The sequence below is a fragment of the Sus scrofa genome, chromosome 8 (genome assembly GCF_000003025.6).
Source record: "Sus scrofa isolate TJ Tabasco breed Duroc chromosome 8, Sscrofa11.1, whole genome shotgun sequence".
NCBI classification, from domain to species: domain Eukaryota; kingdom Metazoa; phylum Chordata; class Mammalia; order Artiodactyla; family Suidae; genus Sus; species Sus scrofa.
Window position 1 is genome coordinate 10,914,964 of NC_010450.4, and position 26,386 is coordinate 10,941,349.

Consider the following 26,386-nt stretch of genomic DNA (forward strand, 5'->3'; position numbering starts at 1 on the left):
AAATGTTAACAGCAATGGAATCAAAATGAGAACACTTAGAGAAAGATGAAATTTCCGAGTCTATTATTTATAACCCCATCAAATGACTCTTCCTTCACCTTTAGACAACTCTGTGTAAAAAAAAATTTAGCCTGAACTGAAATCTGTACCTTTCCTATTCGTTCTCTTCCTCAATAAAACAAACAAAAAATACCTGGTACCACAAAGAACACGATTGCCAGATTACCTCCTCTTCCATGACTGTGCAGGCGCTTACAAAAACAGACGACGTGCTGCTGACTTTTCTCCTCTTCATGCCATAAAATCATACATGGCATGGCATAAAATAGACTCAATATGTACCTTTCTGAATAGCAACGAAGATAAGCTTACAAATTCAAATTCTTACGGGCACGATTAATTTCAAAAAGACAAATCAGCTCCAGAAAATTAGGTGTCTGTCTAGAACTACTTATTTGTCAGGGTCATGATTTCATGGGAGCCCAGAGGACCTATTTAGTCCTATTTCACAGTAAAGTAACCCTGGATCGAGATTTATAACAAAATCAAAACACAAAAGAAATTACTTGGTAAAGTCCTCAAAGCAGATTTTATTTATACATTTCTTCAAATGACTGTGGAACTTTTAAAAACCCCTCCCAAATGTGACAATTTACGGGACAGTGGTGGCAACCAGGGGTCTTTGAAGAAAACGAATACAAATACACTGGTGCTGTGCCAGCTCACTGAGCTAACACCAAAAAGCCAATTTACTTATAATCTTAAAGAATCTTTTATGTTTGAATTGGCCCTCTGAGAATGGTTCAAATAAAGGAAACATTATGGAAAAGAGACCGGTTTCCGAAATGTGCAGTCTCCAAAAATAAAACTTCAGAAATGTATGTCTAAAAAGATCTGCAAAGCTTGGTACAGTGTTTATCTATAAAGAGAACCAATAACCCACTGACTTCAAAACTCAAAATAATCTAAAAAATACTTTAAATGGCATGGCATTAGAGACATTTTTTCAAAGTATTCAGTTTAAAAGAAATCTGATAAACCTATTCTCACCCTATGAAAAGACCTAATCCCTTTCTAAAACAAAAATATGATTTGCAAGAGAAACAACACTGTACAATTCACTGGTAAATTAAGATTTCTGAGGCTGTAAGAAAGGGGGCCGAAACAAGTCACACTCAAAAAGGGATGGTTAACACAAGAAATGTGCTGTAAGTAAAGTGCATGAAAGGAAGCCTGCTCAGCTAAATGAAGTAGACAAAGGTCAGAAGTCAAGGGTCATTCGCCAGAGCGGCAGCAGGCTCGAAAACCACACTGCAAATTCTGGCATCCGCTGGCGGTGTCAGCATGAGGACCTGTATGAAAACAGAAAAGTGTGAAAGAAGGAATTTCTTGTCACATAAAAATAATCATGCTAATAAGAGAAGGACAACACTGATTTTTTCTCTAGTAATACATTTATAACATAGAAGTAAAATCTCATGAGTGTATAAAAAATTATTCAGCCCAAAAATCACCATCGGCAGCTTGACTTTGACAAATATAGGTGAAAGAAAATATTTTTTTTCTGCAACAATCTTACAAAATAAAAAATCCAAGAAGAAAAGAGACAACCCACAGAAGCAAGACTGTCAGGTTAACTTAACAGTGGATTTCTTATACCATAAGCATCCTTCCTAGAAAAATAATTAAGGCAAAAACAACCCTATCTGTAATCGATAAGCTAAAGAATCCAGTATTGAGCAATTATGATAAATATTATATTCAAAATTTTTGTTAAAAACAAACTATATAGACACAGCCTTAACATATTTGCCATGTTGTTATTTAACGTCTTTACCCAAAATAAATCACATGGTAGAATTATATGAAATTATCTTCCAGAATTAGGTATATAATAAATGATTGATTAAAAATATATACAAGACATAATAAAAATTGTGATTCAATTACAAAGACAATAATGACACATTTGTGGAATGGCTGCCATTTTATTTCAATCACATTATGCTACCCAGACACCAGATTAAAAGATCCATTAGGGAACACAGCTGAGAATCTGAAAATGTCAAAGAGATATCATGGCACATATTCAAATGTTAAGTACTCTGAATGAATGTTTTCATAAAGGCAGGAAAATGTGGAAAAGACATTTTAATTATACTGAAGTCTTTCAGTATGTCTGCACCATGAACAAAGTTAATTAGTTCTTTACTCATCAATTAGAACCAAAATATTTGCAATTGCTCTAAGGACCATAAAAATACATGAAGTATAATTACAGAAAATAATATTTATTTTATCAAATAGATTATAATTTTAAAATACTACCACCCTGGAGTGATATCTAGATTTTAACTCAGAAAAATTAACTTTGTTTTGTTTTTTAAAGTAGCACCCCACTGTAAAAGAAGGCAACTATGCTATTAGCACTACAAGAAAATAACTACTCACAATATATAGAACATACTTATTTCCTGGAATTTAATTTTTCTCTGTATTCCTGAAATTGCAATATACAAAACACAAAGGGCTAATTTTTTAGGATATACAATCAATGAAGTATAACACCCACATATTTCACTATGAAAGTAATAATGTATTAAGAAGCTAATGAACTTTACGAGCATAGTGGAACTGCAATAGCTTACGATTTATTATCAAATACTTATGTTTACTTTTAAAATTAATATGACACTGGGATCTGGGAAGCAAGAATGGGAATGGGCAATGGTATATGCAAAAAGCCTGGCCACAGTTTTATAACTACTGAAGCCAATGATATATAAGGATTCATTACATTACGTTTATATGCCTAAAATTTTCCATAAAAGTTTAAGATAATTTCAAATATAAAACTGAATTATTACAAGGCTACTTTTTATTTAGTCAAAATTAAAATCCATTTTGACAATGAAAAGTTGAATGTGTCAAATACTTAAAATACACACGTAGCATTCCTTTTAAGATTCTTTTCCCCTAAAATAAGATACAATGTTAGACATTTTAACCAGAGTCAAAATAAAACTTATTACATTATTACTAGACTAGATGTTTAGCAGAAATGCCCTAGTAAGGAATCCTAGGGTTTGAAACTCTCCTCCTACCTGACAACGTCTGACCGGGTTTTCCCTCTGGATACATTTTCAGCTTTAACCACTACTCCCCACCTCCCCGGCTCAGCTTGCCCTTCCTCACCCCTCACACTGCTTCCTGCTTTGCCTGCCAATCACTCAGCAGAGCTCTCCTCCAGGACCCAGCATCCTGTCTCACTCTCACTGCCCTGAAACAGTCCCTGTGATGCACTTGAACTGGTGGATTCTGAAGAAACATTATCTATCATTTTCTCAGTATATAATTCTATTCTAAATTTTCTGAAAGGGAGAAATATGAAGAAAGAGACATGGAGACTTGGGTGCAACATTCCAAACAGAAACTCCCTGAAATACTTCAAAACGTCTACTTTTCTATTTTCTCAAGGACAGAAAGGTAAGAAAAAAATTTATACTGAAATCAACAGTGGCCTAGGAAAAAAAAATCATAAGCAATGGCTGAAACCAAAGTGAAGTGTGCTACTGGTTTTCAAGAGAGAAAATGAAATGGAGCCGCAAAGGAAGCTATTCAAAAAATTCTTATTTTTCCAAACATAGGAACTTTACTTAATTGTGCTTTGCTTTACTGTATTTTGCAAATATTGCATTTTTTTTTTCAAACTAAAGGTTTGTAACAACCTTACATTAGGCAAGTTTACTGGCACTATTTTTTTTTTTTCAAACAGATTTGCTAACTTCTTGTCTGTGTCACATTTTGGTCATTCTCACAATATTTCAAGATTATTACATTGGTTATGGTGATCTATGATCAGTGATCTTTAATGTCACCAGTAAGATTCACTGAAGGCTCAGAAGATGGTTTGCATTTTTTAGCAATCAATATTTTTAAATTAAAGCATGTACACTGGGTTTTTTAGACATAAAGCTACTGCACTTAGGAGACTACAGTATAGTGCAACCTAACTTTTATATGCACTCAGAAACCAAAATACTCATGTGGCTCACTTTACTGCAATACTTGCTTTATTGCGATGGTCTGGAACCAAACTCTCAAAATCTCTGAGGTATACCTGTACTACACAGTTTTTCACCATCTTCCCCAAAAAACAGAGGCCCAGGATCCTCAGCATCCACACTGGTGACCTGAGAAAACTCTTGGCTCTCAAAGTCTAAAAAATGGTAGTAGGGATAATAGAGGAAGAAAAATGTAGGAAGAAAAATGTGCCCTTATTAGATAGGAAGTAACCCTATCTTGCTATCTGTCAGCATCTCCTTGTTTCAACACAAAACAAAATTCTCCTGATATACAGTGTGCTCCCTCTCCCTCAAATATGCACTAGAATGTGAGTTTTTTGGGGGTTTTTTTGTTTGTTTTTTTGTTTTTGTCTCTTTAGGGCCGCACCGACAGCATATGGGGATCCCCAGGCCAGGGGTCCAATCGGAGCTACAGCTGCTGGCCTACACCACAACAATGCCAGATCCGAGCCAAGTCTGCCACCTACAGCACAGCTCACGGCAACACCAGACCCTTAACCCACTGAGCAGTCAGGGATCGAACCCGCAACCTCATGGTTCCTAGTCGGATTTGGTTCCACTGCACCTGGATGGGAACTCCCTAGAATCTGAGTTTCAGTGGAAGTCTAAGGGCATAAATGGCACTTAACCAATACCTGTAATACTAACTACCTCAAAACTATAGCCCCATCATGAGGTCAGTGACATTTCCAGGGACTGATCCTAGTAATCCACAAAAATGATTATCATCCATGAAGAGATTTTACTTTGCTGAAGGCCTGGGGCAAAGCAAAAGAGAAGACAACCACTGTTTTTAGCTTTAGTTTCATACTATAGAAAACAGGGGAGAATAGCAATTTCCAAAGCACAGAAATGATAAGCAATATTAACAGTAAACTCTTAAGCATCACAGAAGGACTGTGGACAAGAGAATAATTCGGCAACAGACACGGTGAAGCAGTACTAGAAAGCAATATAACTAAGATATGTTGGATTGCCAAATATCTCACGTAGAGCTTCTACAGACAAAGAATTCAAAAGGTAAACATTTGACTTATCAGCAGTAAATGTTGATCTTGATATGAGATAAAAAATCTAAATGGTTATAATATATGAGGGCTAAATTACAGTAAAGAATAATAAAGTAAACCGAAAAATACCATCTGTAAAATCATTAAATAAAATCTTCAAAATGCACAGTAAAAAATAAAATTTGTCAGAAAGCATTTTAAAAATATGAGATAAGAAGAGCGATAATGTTGGCTATTGTTAGCTACTGTTATTTTCCGAATTTTTTATTACTGAATTATTTGGTTTTTCTAATTTTAAGTATCTTACTTATGCTATATATCTGCACTTACCTTCACTTACCTTTAATTCCTCTTTAACTTAAATTAGAAACATAAGAGAGCAAATCATCTGAGACTGTATCACCTACACAACTATGAGCTAATCTATCTTATTCATACATTAAACAGACATGAAATACAAATCAATACAAAAAGTTTATTTGCTGTCATTGTTCAAATGTTCTTCAGAGTGCTAAAATTATGCAATTCTGTGCATTTAAGAATTCCAACACTTCTTAAATGACAAAGAATTGTTTACATGTTATGGCTATTAAGCCTTCTTTTATACTTCAATCTTAACTCTTTCATCAATCAAATAACAAATTTAAATGTCATGAAGAATCATTCAGAAGAATAAAAATGACACTTTATGCCAATGCTTAGTACAGTATCTTGCTCACAGTAGATACTGTCTGAACACCTGATTACTAAATGATCTTCTCCAAAATCTGTCAGTGCTTAGCAAACACAAAATGTTGTTTTACTTATCACTTATTTAGTTAATGAATATCATTTATCAATATTCACTTCTTTTAGTTAGTAATCTGATAATTAACTATGTAAACTCTCTCCCTCTCTTTTTTTTTGCTTTATGTTTTTTAGGGCCACATGTGTGGCACATGGAAGTTTCCAGGCTAGGGGTCCAATTGGGGCCGCAGCTGCCAGCCACAGTCACAGCAATACAGGATCCGAGCCGCATCTGTGACCTACACCACAGCTCACGGCAACGCCGGATCCTTAACCCACTGAACGAGGTCAGGGATCGAACCGCATCCTCATGGATACTAGTTGGGTTCGTTACCGCTGAGCCACAACGGGAACTCCTGTAAACTCTTTTGACAAAATACACTTTTAGTTAAATGTTACTCTCAAATATTAAAATATGATGTGTCACCTAAATATGCCTATTAGTCTAAGAACACATATAAAAATATTGACTACTCTCAGAATAAAAGTAATAATAAAAAGGGAGTTCTCCAATCACTAAATATTTAGTGCACACGTTGAACTGTAATGAAAGATACTGGATCGACAGAGTCATCTTGCAAACTGGATACATTGCAACTTTATTCCATCACTTTCTAGGTTGTCCATATGTCCTTTTAAGGAAAAGACTGTATCAGAACAATGCTTTAAGAGCAACTGGCTGGAACTCTGGAATATAAGTTTATTGACAAGCAACCCTGGAAACTTTAAAGGATTTCCATTCTCCCCAAATCATGCTTTAAGAAGCTGTAAAAAGAGGCTTGGTATTGGATTATACAAGCACTATCAATTTCCTTTCAAACCTTTTGAAGTCAGACAAGTTCATTAAAATTCATTTACTGAAAATTACCACTCTTTTATCAGAAAAAAAAAATCTTAACATTGAACAAAAGGAATGTAAGCTGTTACTTTGGAACACTTTAATATTTATATATTCAAAACCAGTCAAGATGAAAGGAATTCTAACATACTAACAAAGTACAAGATTTTAAGTATTTAACTTTATCCCATCATCTAAATTGTTTCAAGAAGTTTTAAAAACACACACACACAAGTTAGGCAGATCATATATATAAATGAGGTGAAACCCAATCCCCCTACCAACCCAATAAACCCTAAAATAAATATAAAAAATTAGGTTCTGAGAAGATACATTCCCGCAACCATAACCTATGCTAAAATCAGTGCAGACACTTCTAATGCAACCTACCAATAAGATGTTTTTTCTATAAAAAATGACTGCTTACTAATTACTTTTTACAATGTGTCCTATAAGCTTTAGGAAGTACTACCCTGAACCTACAATGAAAATTAAAAAAAAACAAAACAAAACCGCTCCTCAAACTCATTCCATCTGCAAAAGAAGCCAGTGCTTCACTGCTGCACCCAAACTTTCTTTTGTACACTGTGCAGGTTGCAACTAAAATGAAATTCATTTTCATCATTCCTTATTATACAGTGAAGGCAGGAGAGAGCAAAGAAAGGCTCCAACTTAGTGTTGCTATTGCAAGAACAGGGGCGGTCGTCCTGGGCATCACCAATGTGATTACGCAAACAAGAGCTGCTATCTCTTATCTCTTCATATATATTTTAAGGAAAATCTAATCTCTAAGAAATGGCAGATTTGCTAACTTCTCTGCCTACTGATATGTCCTCTAATCTTCCTAGCTCCTGTCAATTTTCCTGCCTGAGAGAAACTCAATTGATCTTCCCATCATCTTAAGATGAACTGGACTCTTAAAAATAACCATACATGATGTCAAAAGATACTGCAGAATCTGAACCGTGTAAGTTTTTTCCTTAGGAAAATTTATAAATATAGGATGTTGATTTGCTTGCTAGTAATTGAGGAGCAATTTTTATGCTTTAGAATTTCAGTGATTATCAAATGCCTAATAGGGCACTGAATGTACTTTGAAAGAGCACATTTTTAATCAGGTTCATTGCAGGGTGGGAACAGGCTTAAAAAAACAAAATAAAACAAAAAAATCAAGAAATGTTTATTTGATGAATATTAAAAGCAGGTTCAAGAATCAATGTCTAACACAATAGGAATTCCGGTCATGTTTAAAGCACTTCAGCCTCTCCTAATACACCATCCTCCTCAGTCTTGTACGAGATTTACGTGGAACCAAACCCAGAGTCCCTGAGGAGTTCACGCTACCACGGTCCTCCTTTTTCTACCACATTTACGAAGCTGCCCTACAAGAAAACTGATTCTATCATGCCTAAGAACTAGGTGTATCTAGCACATCGATCCTCCTAAGGGGTTATCGAGTGCTCCTTCACTCTAGAGGAGCTCCCCCAGATGAGGAGACTTTTACTAGTTCTACATAACCTCCCACTTTGGAATGACTAAGCTACTACACATTTCTAAGAGCTGACAGAATAGAGAGGTGAAATCTCTCTCCACGAGAAAAACTTACCTTTAGAAAAAGACTAAAAGTAAAAATATTTTGGTAATGAGAAATCTCGAAAACAAAACAGAAACCCTAATTCTCAGAACCGTTAAACAATTTAAATCAATTCATCCAAAATTATCTCAATGTGAAAAGGCATTACCGTTAATGTTGTCACAGTAGTAAAAGTATTCATCATTTAGAGAAGGACATGCTGAAACCAAATCCTGCAGGCCTGCGCCAGTTACAGTGAGACAACCAGAGAGATTAAGGTGCTCCAAATAAGGCAGCCCTCCTCCCAGAGTCAAAACCCTGTAAGAGAAGCAAGTCAACAATCAGAATATATTAATAACAAAAATATATGATAGAACCTATAAAAATGTAGGTATTCCTACGGCCCAGTAGACTACCATTAATATACCTTTCAATTTGGTAATGAGAAAATTAAAGAATTTCTATAAAACATGACAACTAACTTCATCCTTAGGATGAAGGACACATGTAACAGAGACATTTCTAAAGACATGCAATAAACAGGAGTTCCCGTCGTGGCGCAGTGGTTAACGAATCCGACTAGGAACCATGAGGTTGCGGGTTCAGTCCCTGCCCTTGCTCAGTGGGTGGCGATCCGGCATTGCCGTGAGCTGTGGTGCATTGCCGTGAGCTGTGGTGTAGGTTGCAGATGCAGCTCGGATCCTGCATTGCTGTGGCTCTGGCGTGGGCCGGTGGCTGCAGCTCTGATTAGACCCCTAGCCTGGTAAACTCCATATGCCGCGGGAGCGGCCCAAGAAATGGCAAAACAACAACAACAAAAAAAAACAAAAACAAAAAAAACCCCTAAAGACATGCAATAAACAAGTTCCATGAAATTTTTCTTTGTAGGAACATAAAAGTAACTCAATTCCTACAGAAAAGAAGTACTGAATTCGGGAATTGTAATCTGCATTCTCCTACTAAATTGTTTAAGTGGAAATTATCAAGAAAATTACTCATCAGTTTGGCAGTTCCTCAAAGAGTTATGAAATCAGCATGTAACCAAAAATTACTCTCATAAATATATACCCGAGACATAAAAACAGAAAAACAGAAAAATGTGCTAACAAATGTTCACAGCAGCATTAGTCATAATATCCGAAAAGTGGAAACAACACAAATATCCATTAATAAATTTAATGGATAAATGAAATATAGTATATCCAAACAATTAAATATTATGTAACCACAAAGTACTGATTCATGCTACAGCCTGGATGAACCTTAAAAACACTGTGCCACATAAAAAGAGTCAGATACAAAAGACCACATATTATATAATTCCGTTTATATGAAATGTCCAAACAGGCAGAATAGACAGAGACACAGAAAGTATGAGTGGTCGTCAGGGGCTGGGGGCAAAGAGGAATGAGGAACGACTGCTAATGGGCACAGGGTTTCTTTCTGGCTAATGAAAACGTCTCTAATTTGACAGTGGTGATGGTTGCCAATCTAGCAAATAAACAAAAAACCACTGATTTATACCACTTAATGGTATATGAACTTCATTTCAATAAAATGAAAAACCTAATGGCATACCCTAGAAGAATAAAAATAACAATTTATATAAAAAGGACACCATGAGAAATTGGCTAAAATGGCAAAGGCAGAGATGAAAAATATCAGGAACAAAATTGAGAACATCAATTTTCTGTATTACAATAGCAAAGAATGGGAAATCTAGAAACAATCTACTTGTCAGGGATATCAAGAAACTAATACAATAAATTTAGTAAAACAATTAGCATGATTATGCAGGTACATGGAAATTAGAAAGTAAAGGTAAGGAAAGTTATGTAAACTATTGAGATTAGAATAAACTTTGTTTTCTTTCTACAGCTGCATCTGTGACCTATGCAAGTTTCCAGGCCAGGGATGAACTGGATCCCATTGTAAATTATGGAAATAATTACACATTCAGTGAGAGACATTAACGGACAAAGATTAGTACATACATTTTAATGCTCTGTCACTGAATGTTTAAAAGGAAAAAAACGGTTTATTAAAAACAGCTTATGGGAGTTCCCGTCGTGGCGCAGTGGATACGAATCCGACCAGGAACCATGAGGTTGCAGGTTTGGTCCCTTGCCTTGCTCAGTGGGTTGAGAATCTGGCATTGCTGTGGCTGTGGTGTAGGCCAACAGCTACAGTTTCAATTAGACCCCTAGCCTGGGAACCTCCATATGCTGTAGATGTGGCCCTAAAAAGACAAAAATAAATAAATAATAAAAAATAAAAACAACTGATCAAGATACACATGAGAGATTTAAATGCATACTTATATTTTGACTAAAAAAGACTATTTTTTCTTAAATCATAGATTCCCTGATCTATCCCTACAGTTCAAATTAACAGTGGCAGTCCAGAACTCACTGGCGTGACTGGGGCTATAGCAGTTACACAAGATTTTTTTTTTGTCTTTTTAGGGCCACCCCTGGGCATATGAAAGTTCCCAGGCTACAGGTCAAATCGGAGCTGCAGGTGCCTGCCTACACCACAGCCACAGCAATGTGGGATCTGAGCCACATCTGTGACCTACACCATAGTTCATGACAACGCCGGATCCTTAACCCACTGAATGAGGTCAGGAATCAAACCAGCATCCTCATGGATATTAGTCAGGTTTGTTTCCACTGAGCCACAACGGGAACGCCTAGAGATAGATGTCTTTAAAGGAAGACAGTATAGGGTTTGAAGTTTACTGATTCTTTTTTTTTCCTGGAAAGGTGAATGGCTCGTAATAATTTAAAAAAAAAAAAAGCTCATAATAATTTAAAAAAAAAAAAGCTTCTAAATGTGGTCTAAAAGATCTCAGAAGGTATCTCAACATAGAGACTGCTAAAACTTAAAAATTTTTAGTTGAGGACAGACTGCATGGAATATAAAACTTCATTATCACAAATACATAATGTGAGTAAACCATGTATGTATTCGCTGGCCTCACCAAGTCGAGAGAGATCTCAAGCCAAACCTAAACAAGCAATTATAATATCATGTGATGAATGTTCTCCGGACACATACTGAAGAGCTTTGGTGTGGGGAGGGGGAGGGGGCACAAAAGGTTTCCCATAGGAAAGACATTTAAACTGTAATGGAGATAGAAACAGACGGAAGCTAGTCCATAAACACATGTTAGAGAGAGAGAGAGCGAATGCAAATGTACGAAAGCAAGAGGAACACGGTACAGGCGTACCTCAGAGATACTGCAGGTTCCGTTCCAGATAAAAGTTCTACCATAATAAAGCAAGTCACACAAATTTTTTGGATTTCCAGTGCATATAAAAAGTTACATTTAGGAGTTCCCGTCGTGGCACAGCGGAAACGAATCTGACTAGGAACCATGAGGTGGCGGGTTCAATCCCTGGCTTTGCTCAGTGGGTTAAGAATCCAGTGTTGCCATGAGCTGTGGTGTAGGTCACAGACACGGCTTGGCTCTGGCATTGCTGTGGCTCTGGCATATGCCGGCAGCAACAGCTCCGACTGGACCCCTAGCCTGGGAACCTCCATAGGCCACGGGTGCAGCCCTAAAAAGACAAGACAAAAAAAAAAAAAAGTTACCTTTACATTATACTGTAGTCTACTAAGTGTGCAATAGCATGATGTCCAAAAAAATCTATGCGCATTACTTAATTAAAAATACTTCAGGAGTTCCCTTTGTGGTGCAGTGGAAACGAATCCAACTATTACCCATGAGCATGCGGGTTTGATCCCTGGTCAGGCAGCTGTGGTGTAAGTTGCAGACTGGCTACGAACCCATGTTGCAGTGGCTATGGCTGTGGCAGGCAGCTGAAGCTTTGATTCGACCCCTAGCCTGGGAACTTCCATATGCCACAGATACAGCCTTAAAAGGGGGGGGGGGGGGAGGGAAAGAAATATTCTGTTACTAATTGCTAAAAGTACTTATTGTATCATCTGGGCCTTCAGCAGCAAGTCATAATCTCTTTGCTGGCCAAGGGTTGTTGATGGCTGCTGACAGATCAAAATGACGGTTGTTGAAGACTGGGGTGGCTATAGCAATTTCTTAAAATGAGACAACAGTGAAGGGTTTTTTGTTACAGTGACTAACTGACTCTTTCTTTCATGAAGAATTTCCCTGCAGCATGTAATGCTTTTTTTTTTTTTTTTTTTTGTCTTTTTGCCATTTCTTGGACCGCTCCCGCGGCATGTGGAGGTTCCCAGGCTAGGGGTCGAATCGGAGCTGTAGCCACCGGCCTACACCACAGCCACAGCAACGCGGGATCCGAGCCGCGTCTGCGGCCTACACAACAGCTCACAGCAATGCCGGATCGTTAACCCACTGAGCAAGGGCAGGGATCGAACCCGCAACCTCATGGTTCCTAGTCGGATTTGTTAACCACTGCGCCACGACGGGAACTCCTGCAGCATGTAATGCTTTTTGACAGCATTTGACCCACAGGATATCTTCTTTCAAAACGAGAGTCAATACTCTCAAGCCCTGCCACTGCTTTAACAACTAAGTTTACGTAATATTCTAAATCCTTTGTTGTCATTTCGACTATCTTCACAATATTCTCACCAGGAATAAGAAACCACTTATTCCTTTCTTTCATCCAATAAGAAACTCCTCATTCATTAAAGTTTTATACAGAGATAATTCAATCACATGTCATACTCTATTTAAAATTCTAGTTCTCTTGCTGTTTTTACCTCTGCAGTTACTCCCTCCACTGAAGTCTTACACCCCTCAAAGTCATTCATGAGGGTTGGAACCAACTTCTTCCCACTCCTATTGATGCTGGTATTCTGACCTCTTCCCATAAATCGTAAATGTTCTTCATGGCATCTAGAATAGTGAATCCTTTCCAGAATGTTTTCATTATCTTTGCCCAATCCATCAGAGGAATTATTATCTATGGCAGCTATATAGCTTTGCAAAATGTTATTTCTTAAATAGTAAGACTTGAAAGTTGAAATGACTCCTTGGTCCATGGGCTGCAGAATGGATGCTGTGTTAGCAGCAGGCATGAAAACAACGTGAATTTCACTGTGCATCTCCATCAGAGCCTTGGGTGACCAGGAACATTATCTATAACCTGTAATATTTTGAAAGGACTTCTTTTATCCCCCTGAGAAGTAGGTTTCAATGATAGGCTTAAAATATGCAGCAAACCATGTTGTAAATTGATGTGCTGTCATCCAGGCTTTGTTGTTTCATTTACAGAGCACAAGCAGAGTAGCTTTAGCATAATTCTTAAGGGGCCTAGGATTTTCGGATGGTAAATAAGCATACAACTTCAAATCACCAGCTGCGTTAGCCCCTGACAATTGAGTCAGCCTCCTTTGAAGCCAGGCTTTAACTTCTCTCTAGCTATGAAAGTCCTCAATGATATCTTCTTCCAATATGAGGCTGTTTCTTCTACACTAAAAATCTGTTGTTTAGTGTAGCTACCTTCATTAATTATTTTAGCTAGATCTTCTGGATAACTTGCTACAGTTTCCATATTATCAGAACCTTACCCTTTCTGTTTGTTTTTTTTTAGGATCACATCCACAGCACATGGAGGTTCCCAGGCTAGGGGTTGAATTGGAGCTACAGCTGCCAGCCTACACCACAGCCACAGCAATGTGGGATCCAAGCCACATCTGCAGCCTACACCACAGCCACAGCAATGTGGGATCCAAGCCACATCTGCAACCTACACCACAGCTCATGGCAACACTGAATCCTTAACCCACTGAGCGAGGCCAGGGATCAAACCCACAACCTCATGGTTCCTAGTGGGATTCATTTCCCCTGCACCACGACAGGAACTCCATGGCTTCTTAAACTTCATGAACCAACTTCTGCTAGCTTCTAACTTTTCTTCTGCAGCTTTCTCATCGCTTTCAGCCTTCATCAGACTGAAGAGAGCTACTGCCTTGCTCTAAATTAGGCTCTGGCTTTAAAAAACATTGTGGCTAGTTTGATCTTCTATCCAAACCACTAAAACTTCTTCTTATCAGCAGCAAAAAGGCTGTTTGGCTTTCTTACCATTCATGTGTTTACTGGAGTAGCACTTTTAACTTCCTTCAAGAACTTTCCCTTTGCTTTTACAACTTGGCTAACTGGTGAAAAAGATCTTGGCTTTTGACATGCAATCCTCACTAAACTTAATCACATCTAGGTTTTGACTTAAAGGGAGAGACGTGTGATTCTTCCTTTTGTCTAACACTCAGAGGCCACTGCAGGGTTATCAACTGGCCTAATTTCAATGCTGTTGTCTCGGGAAATAGGGTAGCATGAGGGGAGGAAGAGAAATAGGGGTATGGCCAGTCAGTGGAGCAGCCAGAACACACATAGCATTATCGATTAGCTTTGCCATTTCATATGGTTTGTGGCAATCTGAAACAAATGCAATAGTATCATCAAAAATCACTGATCACATATCACCCTAACAAATACAATAATAATTAAAGTTTTAAAAACTGAAGAATTAAAGTGTGACACAGAGATGTGAAGTGAGCAAATACTGTGAGAAAAATGGCACTGATAGACCCACTCAAAGCAAGGTTGCTTCAAACCTTCAATTTGTGAAAAATGCAATTAGTCGTAAAGTTCAATACGGTGAAGTACAATAAAACAAAGTATGCCTGTATGTCGGAGGAGAGGAAAATAGCTGAGGATGGTAAAAGAAAGGATGGTTTGTGTGATGTTTATGTTTACCTGTTTGTTGTTTTTTGGCAGAGATGAAGATACGAAGAAGTTAAAGGAAGAGATTTAAGGAAGGTACGAGATATAAACTACAGGGGCAAGCAAGGGCCGAGAATCTGAACTTCAACCAAAGGGCAGTTAGGATTCACTGAAAGGTTTAGATGGAGGAGTAATAAGATAGGCATTTTAGGAGTTCCCTGGTGTCCTAGCAGGATTTGGTATTGACACTGTTGTGGCTCAAGTTCCATTCCTGGCCCAGGAACTTCCACATGTCATGGCACAGCAAAAAAAAAAAAAAAAGATACGCATTTTAGAAAGGTCTCTAGTTGAATTTTTATCACCAGTGCCCAACTATATCAGGCACAGGCCTACACAGTAAAATGTAAAATGAATAAAACCCATTCTCTGCCATCAATCAAAGAAAGAAACATTTTAACAAATAATTCATACAGTAAGAAAATTATAGAAATGTATACAAGTTATGGGGAGTTCCCGTCATGGCGCAGCGGAAACTAATCTTACTAGGAACCATGAGGTTGCAGGTTTGATCCCTGGCCTCGCTCAGTGGGTTAAGGATCTGGTGTTGCTGTGAGCTGTGGTATAGGTCACAGACACAGCTTGGATCTGGCGTTGCTGTGGCTGTGGTGTAAGCCAGCTGCTGTAGCTCTGATTAGACCCCTAGTCTGGGAACCTCCATTTGCCACAGGTACGACCCTAAAAAGACAAAAAAAAAAAAAAAAAGAAATGTACACAAGTTATAGAAATAATACAGACCAAGGAGTAATTCAAAAGTAATAATCTTTAAAAGGATAGAATCCTGAATTCAACATTGTACAATTCATATTACTGGTTTCCAATAAAAAACGAGATATTCAAAGAATCAGGAAAAAAAAAATCAATAGAAACATACTTTATATATTTTAAATATGCACAGGATTTAAAAGAAAATATGAACATAATGAAACAGAAAAATGCACTTATATATTAATATTTTATATATGTTTTAATATATTTACATATGATTTATATACTTATATATGTGTGTGTATATACTGGAGGGGAGCACGAGTGCACCAAATGAAAAATACAATATCTGAAATTAAAAAAATACACTGAGATTAGCAACGATTAGATGCAAAAAAAAAGATTAGTGGACTTGAAGAATAAACCAGATTAACCAAAATGAATGAAGCACCAAAAGAAAAAAGAACAAAAACAGTAAGAAAAAAAAAGCCCTGGTGTTATGGGTTGAACTGTGTTCCTCTCCCCCCAAAAAAGATACGCTGAGGTCTTAACCCTCAGTATCAGAAACGTGACTTTAGTTGGACTTACGTCTCTGCAGATTTAATCAAATTAAAATCAGGTCATTAGGGTGGGCCTTAACCCAATACGGCAGGTGTCCTCGTAAGAGGGAAATACCCAGACGCACACACAAGGAAAGTGCCATGAAGAGATGCATAGATAAATAAACACCAAAAGGCGAAGGCCATATGAGGACTGAGGCAGAGACGGGGGTTATGTTGCCACATGCTAAACAACACCTGGCTCTACAAGAAGTTGGAAAAGTTAAGAAAGGATGCTCTCTCAGAGATTTCAGAGGGAGGATCGTTTGGCCCACACCTTGATTATGGAGCTCTAGCCCCTAACAGTGAGAGAATTACTTTCTCTCATTTTATTATTTTATTTACTTACTTGTTTGTTTTTTAGGGCCGCGCCGCAGCATACAGAAGTTCCCAGGTTAGGGGTTGAATCGAAGCTAGAACTGCCGGCCTACACCACAGCCACAGCAATGTGGTATCCGAGCCATGTCTGAGACCTTATGGCAATGTCAGATCCTAACCTACTGAGCAAGGCTAGGAATCAAACCTGCGTCCTCATGGATACTAGTCAGGTTTGTTAGCAGTGAGCCATGATGGGAACTCCAAATTTCATCATTTTAACCTCCTAGTTTACAGTACTTTGTCATGACAGTTCAGGGAACGAATACACTGAAGTGGCCTGTACAGCAGTATCGGGAAGTATAACCTAGTTACATCAAGTCCCAGCAAGAGGCAGGGATAAGAAAATGAGGAGAGAAAAAGTACTTGAGAAATAATGGCTGAATTTTGTTTTTCAATTTTATGAAAGCTAGAAAGAGCAGATCAAAGAATGCAATAAACCCCAAGCAAGATAGAGATAACCACACCAAGGCATACCATATGTGCACTGCATTAAAAGCAGAAATAAAGAAAAAAATTAAAGCAGCTGAAGAAAAAACACATATGGAAGAACAAAGATAAAATCTGAATGCACTTCTAAGAAATTATGCAAGCTGAAAGATGATGGAACATCTTGAAAGTGCTAAAACAAATAAAACCACAAACCTAGAATTCTATACACAGGGAAAATCTTTCTAAAAAAAGTGAATAAAGTGTTTTCCAGACAAGAGCTGAGAAAGTTTACTGCCAAAAGACCTACAGTGCAAAAAACTACTGAGAATTCTGCAGGCAAAAGAAAAATACCAAATGGAAAAATCAAACTGTACAAAAGAATGAAAAATGCCAAAAAAGGTGAAACAAAATAACAGTCATGTGAAGGGGCCAACGAAGGTTGAGGATTAAATAAGAGGCTATTTTTCATCAAAAACAGCCAAGATTTATTTTATTTTACTCCTATGAACACCAGAAAATGTTTCACAAAGAATATATACAACACTATTTGTTTCCTATGGCTTCGGTATAGTTTAAAACTGATTTTCAACTTACATTTTACAGTCAATGCTCTTTTACCAAGCCAATCCACTTGCTAAAACGCTTGCTACCCATCCCTTAATAAAACATACCAAATCCAAAAGGATACACAGAATGCTCCCAACTAACACCTCTGTACCCCTAAGTTGAGCTGAATGCTTGCACAAGATGTATTTGTTCTCAAATCTACTGACACCAGCTGAAACTATTAAGTTAATTTAAAGCCAACCAAATCGATGCCAAAAAAAAAAAAAAAAAAAAGCTGGTTTCTAAAAATTACATTTGTATTTTCTATTTCCTTAGCTTCTTTCCCAGGAAATGCACCTCCAATTTCATTCCGCTCTCTAATTTAAAAAATGCTTCTTTTCAAGGCTTTTTCGGTGCTTCAAATGTGAAGGAGCCTTCTCTGTATTCTCTATTCCATAACCCCACTTCAATTTTCTTCAGAACATTCAGTCTGCTATTATATCTTTGTTGTCTTATTTTGACTATTAGATTATAAATTCTATGAAAGCAGGAGATTTGTCTTATTTATTCTGGATCCCTAGCAGTTAGAAGAAGGCAAAGTCACACAGAAGATGCTCAATAAATATTTAAATGATTGAGAAAGATTCCTTCAAAATAATCTGATTAAAAAGAGTTGTACTCTTTTAAATCTGAACTGCACTCAGACTGCAACTTCCTCAATAAGCTACCAGCCCGCATGCTATCAAATAAGATAGTTCCTGTGTTCCGCATCCCTCAAATGAATTCTTCCCTGAATTCAAACCCTGTCGCAGCTTATTTTTTACTGTTCCCCAGGACACATCCTTCACTACAACCAAACTGGAATACCAAGTCTCCTCTGAACATACCCCACTAAGTTGAATTTTAATCTGCTAAAGATCATACTTAAAAGACTAGATGGAGGATTAGGCTTTAGCTGGATCAATTTTCCCTGTTAATATACCTGATATGCCACTATTAATTAAATAGCTCTACTACAACTCAAGTCGATTACAGGGCAAGAGAAAAAATATGAAATCAATTTCCAAAGGCTCATGTCACAGATAAGCAAACAATGACTGCACATTATGAACGTCGAGAAAGAGCATAAAAACAAAACCACTTAACGAGAGGCACAATGGCGCCTCACTGCGCAAATGCTCCTACTGCTTGGAATAGACGGTCTCTTCTCCCTCTGCCACCTCTCAAAATCCTTCATCTTTCTTCGAGGTTCAATTTTCAGTGCCACCACTTCATTTCATTTTCTGATCTTTTGCTGCAACTGGATGAGAAATCTCTCTCTCTCCTTTGATCCCCACAGAATCTTTAATTCAACACCTCTTACAGAATGTACACAAATAACACACGGCCACAGAGTACGGTATACATAGTTTCTTCCCTGTTACAAGGTCTAGAGGGTAAAAACTGTATCTTATCCATCTTTACATTTATAAAAACACCTTAGAAAATGTGTTGTAGGTATCTGAGTATCTATTAAACTTTTAAATGTATGTTCTTCCATGTCGCAAAAGAATGGAACTGCCTGAAACTTCATGCTGAAGTTATATGGTTCCAACATTTTGAAGGAGGACTGGTCTTGGTTTAACTCTCGGTGAAATGAATCAGCTGAACAGAATGACTTAGATTCAAAATGTTACACGGCATTTGGGAATGAGAACACGTCCCTTTCCTAACAGTCTGCAACTGAGTACTTACCTGAGACCATGGTCTGTGATCTGATAACATCCGGACAGACTGAGAAACAAAAGCACACGTCCAGTCTCTTGATCAGATTTTTCACTCCCAGAGTAAACCAAGTCTTTTCCCCTCAGCAGTCTAGTCCTTGACGCTCTTCTACACAATGCAGAAGACTCTGGGAGTGCTGACATAGTTCTTAAAGCTGTTCCTGTGCAACAAAATGAGTGACCACAATACGCGAAGCCCGGAGAAGCACAATGCTGCTGCCAACAGACACTAGTCCTTAGTCCGACAATATCCTTACTGTAACAACCAGAGGAGGAACAACTAAAGTTGGATGCTGTTTCCATTACACAAAGACTTTCAACATTTTTATGTCTCCATTCTACAGCATCTTCAATATCAGCCAAATCTTCAGCATCTAACATCCACACATAAGGAGAAGTGAAATTTTCAGAAGAGGCAGGCTTAGTCCAGGGGTGTTCATTATCTATTTCTTCTCCAATGTCCTTGTTAGTCAAATCGTGCAGACAAGCATAATGCTTGGTGGACTGCATGGTAATGTCTTTATTTTTCCATGTAGTCGAAGTAATTTTGCTTGTAGAAGTCTTTGAAAGGCCACTCTGAGGAGATGTCAAAATTCCCAGAGCTCTAGAAATCTTCTCTAGAGCCACATCTGTGATTTTTTCACATCCAGATAGATCAAGATGCCGAAGACTCTGGCAGCAACCAAGCCAAGACCAACTATAATTAGGAGGTAACAAGACTATTAGTGCATAGTATTAAATTCTTCAAAAGCATTTAATTACATGTAAGTAAAGGGAAAGTACAAAAAAAAGATTTTAAATCTAATACAATCAATCAAACATTTACTGAATATCTATTGTCAAGCACTACTTTAGATGCTATAAACATGAAAAGACAATAAGAGTAATTAGGAACTAAAAGTATTGCTACCCAAAGGAAGGGTAGGCAAGGAGAAGGAGTACGAAAGGGACAAACCGTTTATCACCCTGAAAAATAACCAGCAGGGGAAAAACTGTACACACATGGAGCAAAGAAAATAATTAGAGGAGGAAGATCCAGAAGAACAAACTCTAGGAACTGGCAGAAAATTGGCCTTAGCCCAGAGAAGAGTGTATACCTCTCCCTCTGAAACAGGAAGAGAGATGCTGACAGAAATACCAGTGTGGGAAAGAGGAGCATGAGGTGGAAAAAGAAGCACAGTGGCAGCATCCAAGGAAATACAATCTGTGAAGAATGTAGCCTGAAGAAAGCGTAAGAATTTCAGGATAACGATGAAGAATGTAAGAGGGAGCTTTGCCAAATGGTACTGGGAGCCTAAAGGAAAACGCACACTTCTTTAAAACATAGTCCCGATCTACACAGTTGCACAGCAAGGTTGAAAAGCCAGTATTGGCTCTTGAAGTACAAGATTATAAAGATGAAAGGATGAAATATATATAAGTTTTGCATCAGCCGGGACCTACGGACAAGAGGCAAAGAACTGGAGGATGCTATTAAGTTATTGCCATAACATGACCGAAACCTGACACTAAAAAGAACAGTATGATTAAGCTGCAGCTATGCAAATGAAAAACTACGGAACAATTTTATCAATCTGTAGTTAGAAATCATTAAACTTAAGTATTCAAAAATAACTAACCTGTCAAATGCAGAATCTGAAATGTCAGTTTGGGTAAGATCCAAATGCTCCAGGTTAGGACAAAGCTCTAAAATCTGCCTAACCTAAGAGGGAAAAAAGTCATTGTGAAGATCTGCAGACTGTTAATCTGATAAAAAGACACAGCTTTTAGAAAACAATGCATCCAGTGGTTCTCAAACCTTTCTGCATGTTAAAAAGCACGTCAATTCTATATTACAAATATTACGTCAATTCTATATCACAAATTCTATATTACAAATATTCTCTGGGATCAAATCCCAGAGAATCTGTTTTAGTAATTTTATGGTTAGACCCAGCAAATTTACATTTTTAAGGAGTACCTAAGGAGACTCTGATGTGGGACATCACAAGATAGTCTTTTATAAAGCAGTGATTTAATCTCACCTCTCCATCTTACCATGCCTTACATATTACAAAGAATGGTATAAAACTGGGCTTCATCACTCAACATCTGTGAAACTAAATAAACAGTTTAACTTCTAGTCTCTGTTTCCGTTTCTACAATGTGTAAACAATGATATCTATGCACAAAGGTTACTATGAGAACTTATATGAAAAAATATGAAAATCAGGAGTTCCCGTCGTGGCGCAGTGGTTAAGGAATCCGACTAGGAACCACGAGGTTGCGGGTTCGGTCCCTGCCCTTGCTCAGTGGGTTAACGATCCGGTGTTGCCGTGAGCTGTGGTGCAGGTTGCAGATGTGGCTTGGATCCCACGTTGCTGTGGCTCGGGCGTAGGCTGGAGGCTGCAGCTCTGATTCGACTCCTAGCCTGGGAACCTCCATATGCCACGGGAGCGGCCCAAGAAATAGCAAAAAAAGACAAAAAAAAAAAAAAAGAAAAGAAAATCAGCATTGTACGCCTTCCTATGGGAAGGCACTTTCATGGGTGAACTATTATTTTTTTTCTTAATTAAACTTAAGAATCAGCGAACCAAATATAAATCACTGCTACTTTTTCTTAACAGCAAATGTGCTAATTTATACATACCATTTTGCTGGAAACTGCAGAGCTGTATGCTAATACTAAAGTTTTTACAGAAGTACCAACATATGGTAGGACATCATGAATTAAGCCATGAAGTAAACGTTTTTCCATTTGTGCAATGCTGATAGCAATCGATTCCTCTGCAGACTCTTCTGTAAAATGAATTCACAAGTCTAAGAACTTGATACACTAACTACCATTAGGCCATTCAAGGAATCAACAAATCATTAAATATGAAATACTTTTTACTCTCCTTAAACTCCCTTATGTATGCAAAGCAAATTACATGGACAAGTTCTCCCTCTAGTACTTAATATTTAAGAAGTCTGACCGCAACTGAAAAGAGAAAAAGAAGAAAAAAAGATGTACAATGAGAATGAAGGGAAGAATGTTTTTTACATGCTTCAACGTTGAAGGTGATTTTTTTTCTCTAGCTAATTAGCAGAGGGAAGAAAAAAATAAATGACTCCTGTTTCAGGGACTGAAAAAATTTGGAAAAAAACTCTAACTACTTAAAGAAGAGTGTAAGTTCTTCAAGAGAAAATAGGATATTAAAAAAAAGAAGAAAAAACTGAGCCACAATAAAAAGTGTAATCATTATTTTACATAAATAAAAGTGACACAGACCTAGAAGACATTTGAAACAATTAAGTTAGCCTGGTCATAATGAATCAAGCAAGAAAAGTGCCTTAGAATTTTTAAGACATTAAAAATGAGCATGGCTTTTGCTTTCTGCTTAATAACTTACACAGAGCTTAGATGTTTACAACAGGCACTACTATAACAAGCACAAAAAAAAAAAAAACCAAAAAACAAAAAAACCCTGCAAACTCCAAATTGATATAAGAAAAAAGAAACACACTACACCAGAAAGAATGAATTAATAATTTTATCACCTTTCTCAGGATCCCACTAGGGTTTTTTTGCTTCCTGAAGACCTAACTCGAATGTCTCTAAACATAAAACTGTTTAACTGGATAAGCTAAGGAAGTCTCATTTAAAACAAAACTGAGGAGTTCCCATTGTGGCTCAGTGGTTAACAAATCTGACTAGGAACCATAAAGTTGTGGGTTCGATCCCTTGTCTCGCTCAGTGGGTTGAGGATCCGGCGTTGTTGTGAGCTGTGGTGTAGGTTGCAGACACGGCTCGGATCCTGTGTTGCTGTGGCTCTGGCGTAGGCCAGTGGCTACAGCTCTGTTTTAGACCCCTAGCCTGGGAACCTCCATATGCCGCAGGAGTGGCCCTAGAAAAGGAAAAAAGACCAAAAAAAAAAAAAAAACAACTGAGTATAGCTGACAAAATGAATATAAGTAGAAAGAATTAATTCTGAATTTATGACTGAGGATTTCATGTTTACAGTTAGTTACTATGCTAAATTACTCCCTTAGCCAGAGATACATGTGAAATATAGGGATAAAAATGACTTTCAGTGAATTTTATTTCCAAATGATTCTTTTGTCTTTGTGGCTCCATCTAAATGTGTACTGTTTACCATGAAATCCTAAAAAACAAAAGTAACTACATACCCTATGAAGAATAATAACGCCACTGCAAGACTAATAAAGACATCTAAACTGAAAAAGTACTAACACAGATGGCAGATCCAAAGTTTAGTCTTAGATCCACTGAACAGCTGAACAGATACTACCTTAGAAAGGGCTCAATCATTATAATTCAAACCTTTCCCTTTCAACACAAAGGAGAAGAGCAGCCTTCTCTTTGTCTATCTCCAAAGTGCTGAGATAAACACATTAACTTTGACAAAGCCTTCAAAACTCAACATAGGTTTTATAATGACTGTTTAGAATGGATAGGTCAAGACTTCTATAAGGTGACATCTGAGTCAAGACCTTAACTCCTCAAGGTCTTTGCTCGAATTTTCCAAGGGACCTTAACTACTCACTCCATTTAAGCGGTAACTTCTCTCCTCTCTTCTGGCATGCTTTTCCTTTATTTTTCCGCACAGCACTTGACACTATCTAATACAGCATATACTTTGCCTGTGTTTACTGTCTGCCTCCCCTGTCCTAATTTCCAGCTAAACTAAGCCAAGGATTTTTTTTTTCCATTTTGTTCACTATTAACCTAATATCCAGAAAGTGCCTGCTACAAGGTAAGTAAACCACCAAATCTAAACATTTAAAACTATACCAGGCTGTTTTATACCTTCATTTCATAGAAATAAACTTGCTGCTAAAAGAATAATCTTTGTATTTATAGTGCTTACTTTCTGCAGGTTTAGTCCTTTTGCCAGACCAGCTTACTCTAAGTGGGCAACTTATAAATAAAAAATCCCTACAGGTTCAGTTTTATCAAGTAGAAGAGTATCTTATTAATTTATTACTATTTCATCTTTTAGTAATCATTATCTAGAATAATACCTAAAACAGAATGTATGTCTTTCCTCCATATTACCAAATAGCATCTTTCTGCATCTCTATTTTCCAATATGTACCTTGATTAAGAATCATGTATTCGGAATTCCCGTCATGGCGCAGCGGAAACGAATCCGACTAGAACCATGAGATTGCCGGTTTGATCCCTGGCCTCGCTCAGTGGGTTAGTGATCAGCATTGCCATGAGCTGTGGTGTAGGTCAAAGACGTGGCTCAGATCTGGCGTTGCTACAGCTCCAGTGTAGGCCGGCGGCTACAGCTCCGATTAGATGCCTAGCCTGGGAACCTCCACATGCCCCGGGTACAGCACTAAAAGGACAAAAAGACAAAAAGACAAAAAAAAAAAAAAAAAAAAAAGAGAATCATGTATTCTAAATTCTTCCATTTGTGCATTTTTTGAGGGTAGGGATAAAGTCTTAGTCACCCCTGAATTCTGTAGCTACACTAGTTTATAAACCATTAACAAAGACTGTTTATATACACATTACTTCTCAATTCTACCGCCATGTGAGGCAAGTGACATGACAAATGAATAAATATGCTCAGCAGCTTCAGGCTCCTTCTGCTGAGCCGCAGAAGACTCGACAAGTACTACCAAACTGATCAAATGACATGCTCTAAACTGCACAGCACTATAACAAAGGAACATCTTTTCAATAAGGAAAACAGCCATTATTTTCTAATTTTTAAGTGTTTAAATAAATATAAAAACATGTGAAACAGCCTATATGCACTTAAAAATTAAACAGAATTTTAAATATGATTATTATTTCTTCAAAGCTTAAAAATAGTCTTAAAAACACTTTTTAGAAAACACAAAATACATAAATCCTAATCTAAGTACTTGTTAAATGTAACACTAATTATTAAAGCACCATGTAGCAATTTTAATGTCAAACACAGCTTACCAGATTCATCTATGTCAGCATCTTCATCCCACTCCTGAAAAGCACGACTTTCATCTTTTCTATTTTTTACCCATTCCTCATCAGGTTCAGTATCGAGTTCAGTGGCAGGACCACTATACCAATCACCTACTCAACAAATCAACAAAAGGAATATAATAAGATGAGACTTGCTACCATTAAAAAATAATAATAATAATAACCTATTTATAACAAAACTCTCTCCACACAAAAAAATACATGAGCCCAAGGCAAAGGGCCAGCTATTGTCAGAAACAGTCAATTGTGGTTTAAAAAACTTACACTTAAAGCACAGAATTCAATTTCAGCCAAAACCACAAGAACTATGACAAATAATTATCAATAGTCTTAACATGCAATTTTAGAAATCACTGAAAACAACCTAACCTTTTTCCCCTACTGTGGCTTCACACTGGCTCCAGCAATACCCCCATTACGACAATATCTAATAAACAAAAGGAAGCAAGACTTTCTGCTCAGTAGTGAATTAGTCAGCATTTCAGAAGTAGGTGGGAACAGAAGTCGAGAGAAAGCTTAAGGTAAAGCTAAACAATAAATTTAAAATCCCTTGCAAATACACTGCAATAAATGACATGACTGAAATAAGAAACAATGTAGAATTAATTCACTGAATTCCTAACATTACATCTAACTGAGGAAAGTTCCTCAGCCTTAACACCACGGATATTCCAGGCTGGGTAATTCTTTGCTGTGGAAGGCTGTTCTGTGCACTGCAAGGTGTTCAGCAGTAACCCTGGCCTCCACCCACTGGATGCCAAGATGGGACAAACAGAAATACCTCCACAGACATTTTAAAATATCCAGGGTTCAATCAACTGTGATCAAGAACCAGTGAAAGCAAACACCATAAATAAATTAAATCCATTTTTATTGGGACTTTTTGTTTAGGCATATTAAAAAGAGAAAAAAAGCAGCATATTTTAAGATTTGGTTAACTTCATAAAAATCTAGCATAGAATTAGCGTATGTGACCTTT

The 26,386-nt window shown here is 37.4% G+C and overlaps 1 protein-coding gene across 3 annotated transcripts in view; it reads right to left on the reverse strand.

Annotated features, from left to right (window-relative positions):
• The window catches only part of FBXL5 (F-box and leucine rich repeat protein 5), a 71,849-nt gene continuing 46,025 nt past the window's right edge, over positions 563-26,386 (reverse strand). For 2 of the 3 annotated variants that reach the window (XM_021101020.1, XM_021101021.1), the window contains 6 exons: positions 25,372-25,497; positions 22,072-22,220; positions 21,062-21,144; positions 19,414-20,139; positions 8,462-8,610; positions 571-1,352 (listed from right to left, as the gene is read on the reverse strand). In XM_021101020.1, coding sequence (XP_020956679.1) covers positions 1,276-1,352; positions 8,462-8,610; positions 19,414-20,139; positions 21,062-21,144; positions 22,072-22,220; positions 25,372-25,497 — 1,310 coding nt within the window. In that variant the 3' untranslated portion in view covers positions 571-1,275. Of the gene's footprint in view, positions 1,353-8,461; positions 8,611-19,413; positions 20,140-21,061; positions 21,145-22,071; positions 22,221-25,371; positions 25,498-26,386 lie in introns of all 3 variants that reach the window. The other variant, XM_013978532.2, reaches the window with a different exon arrangement.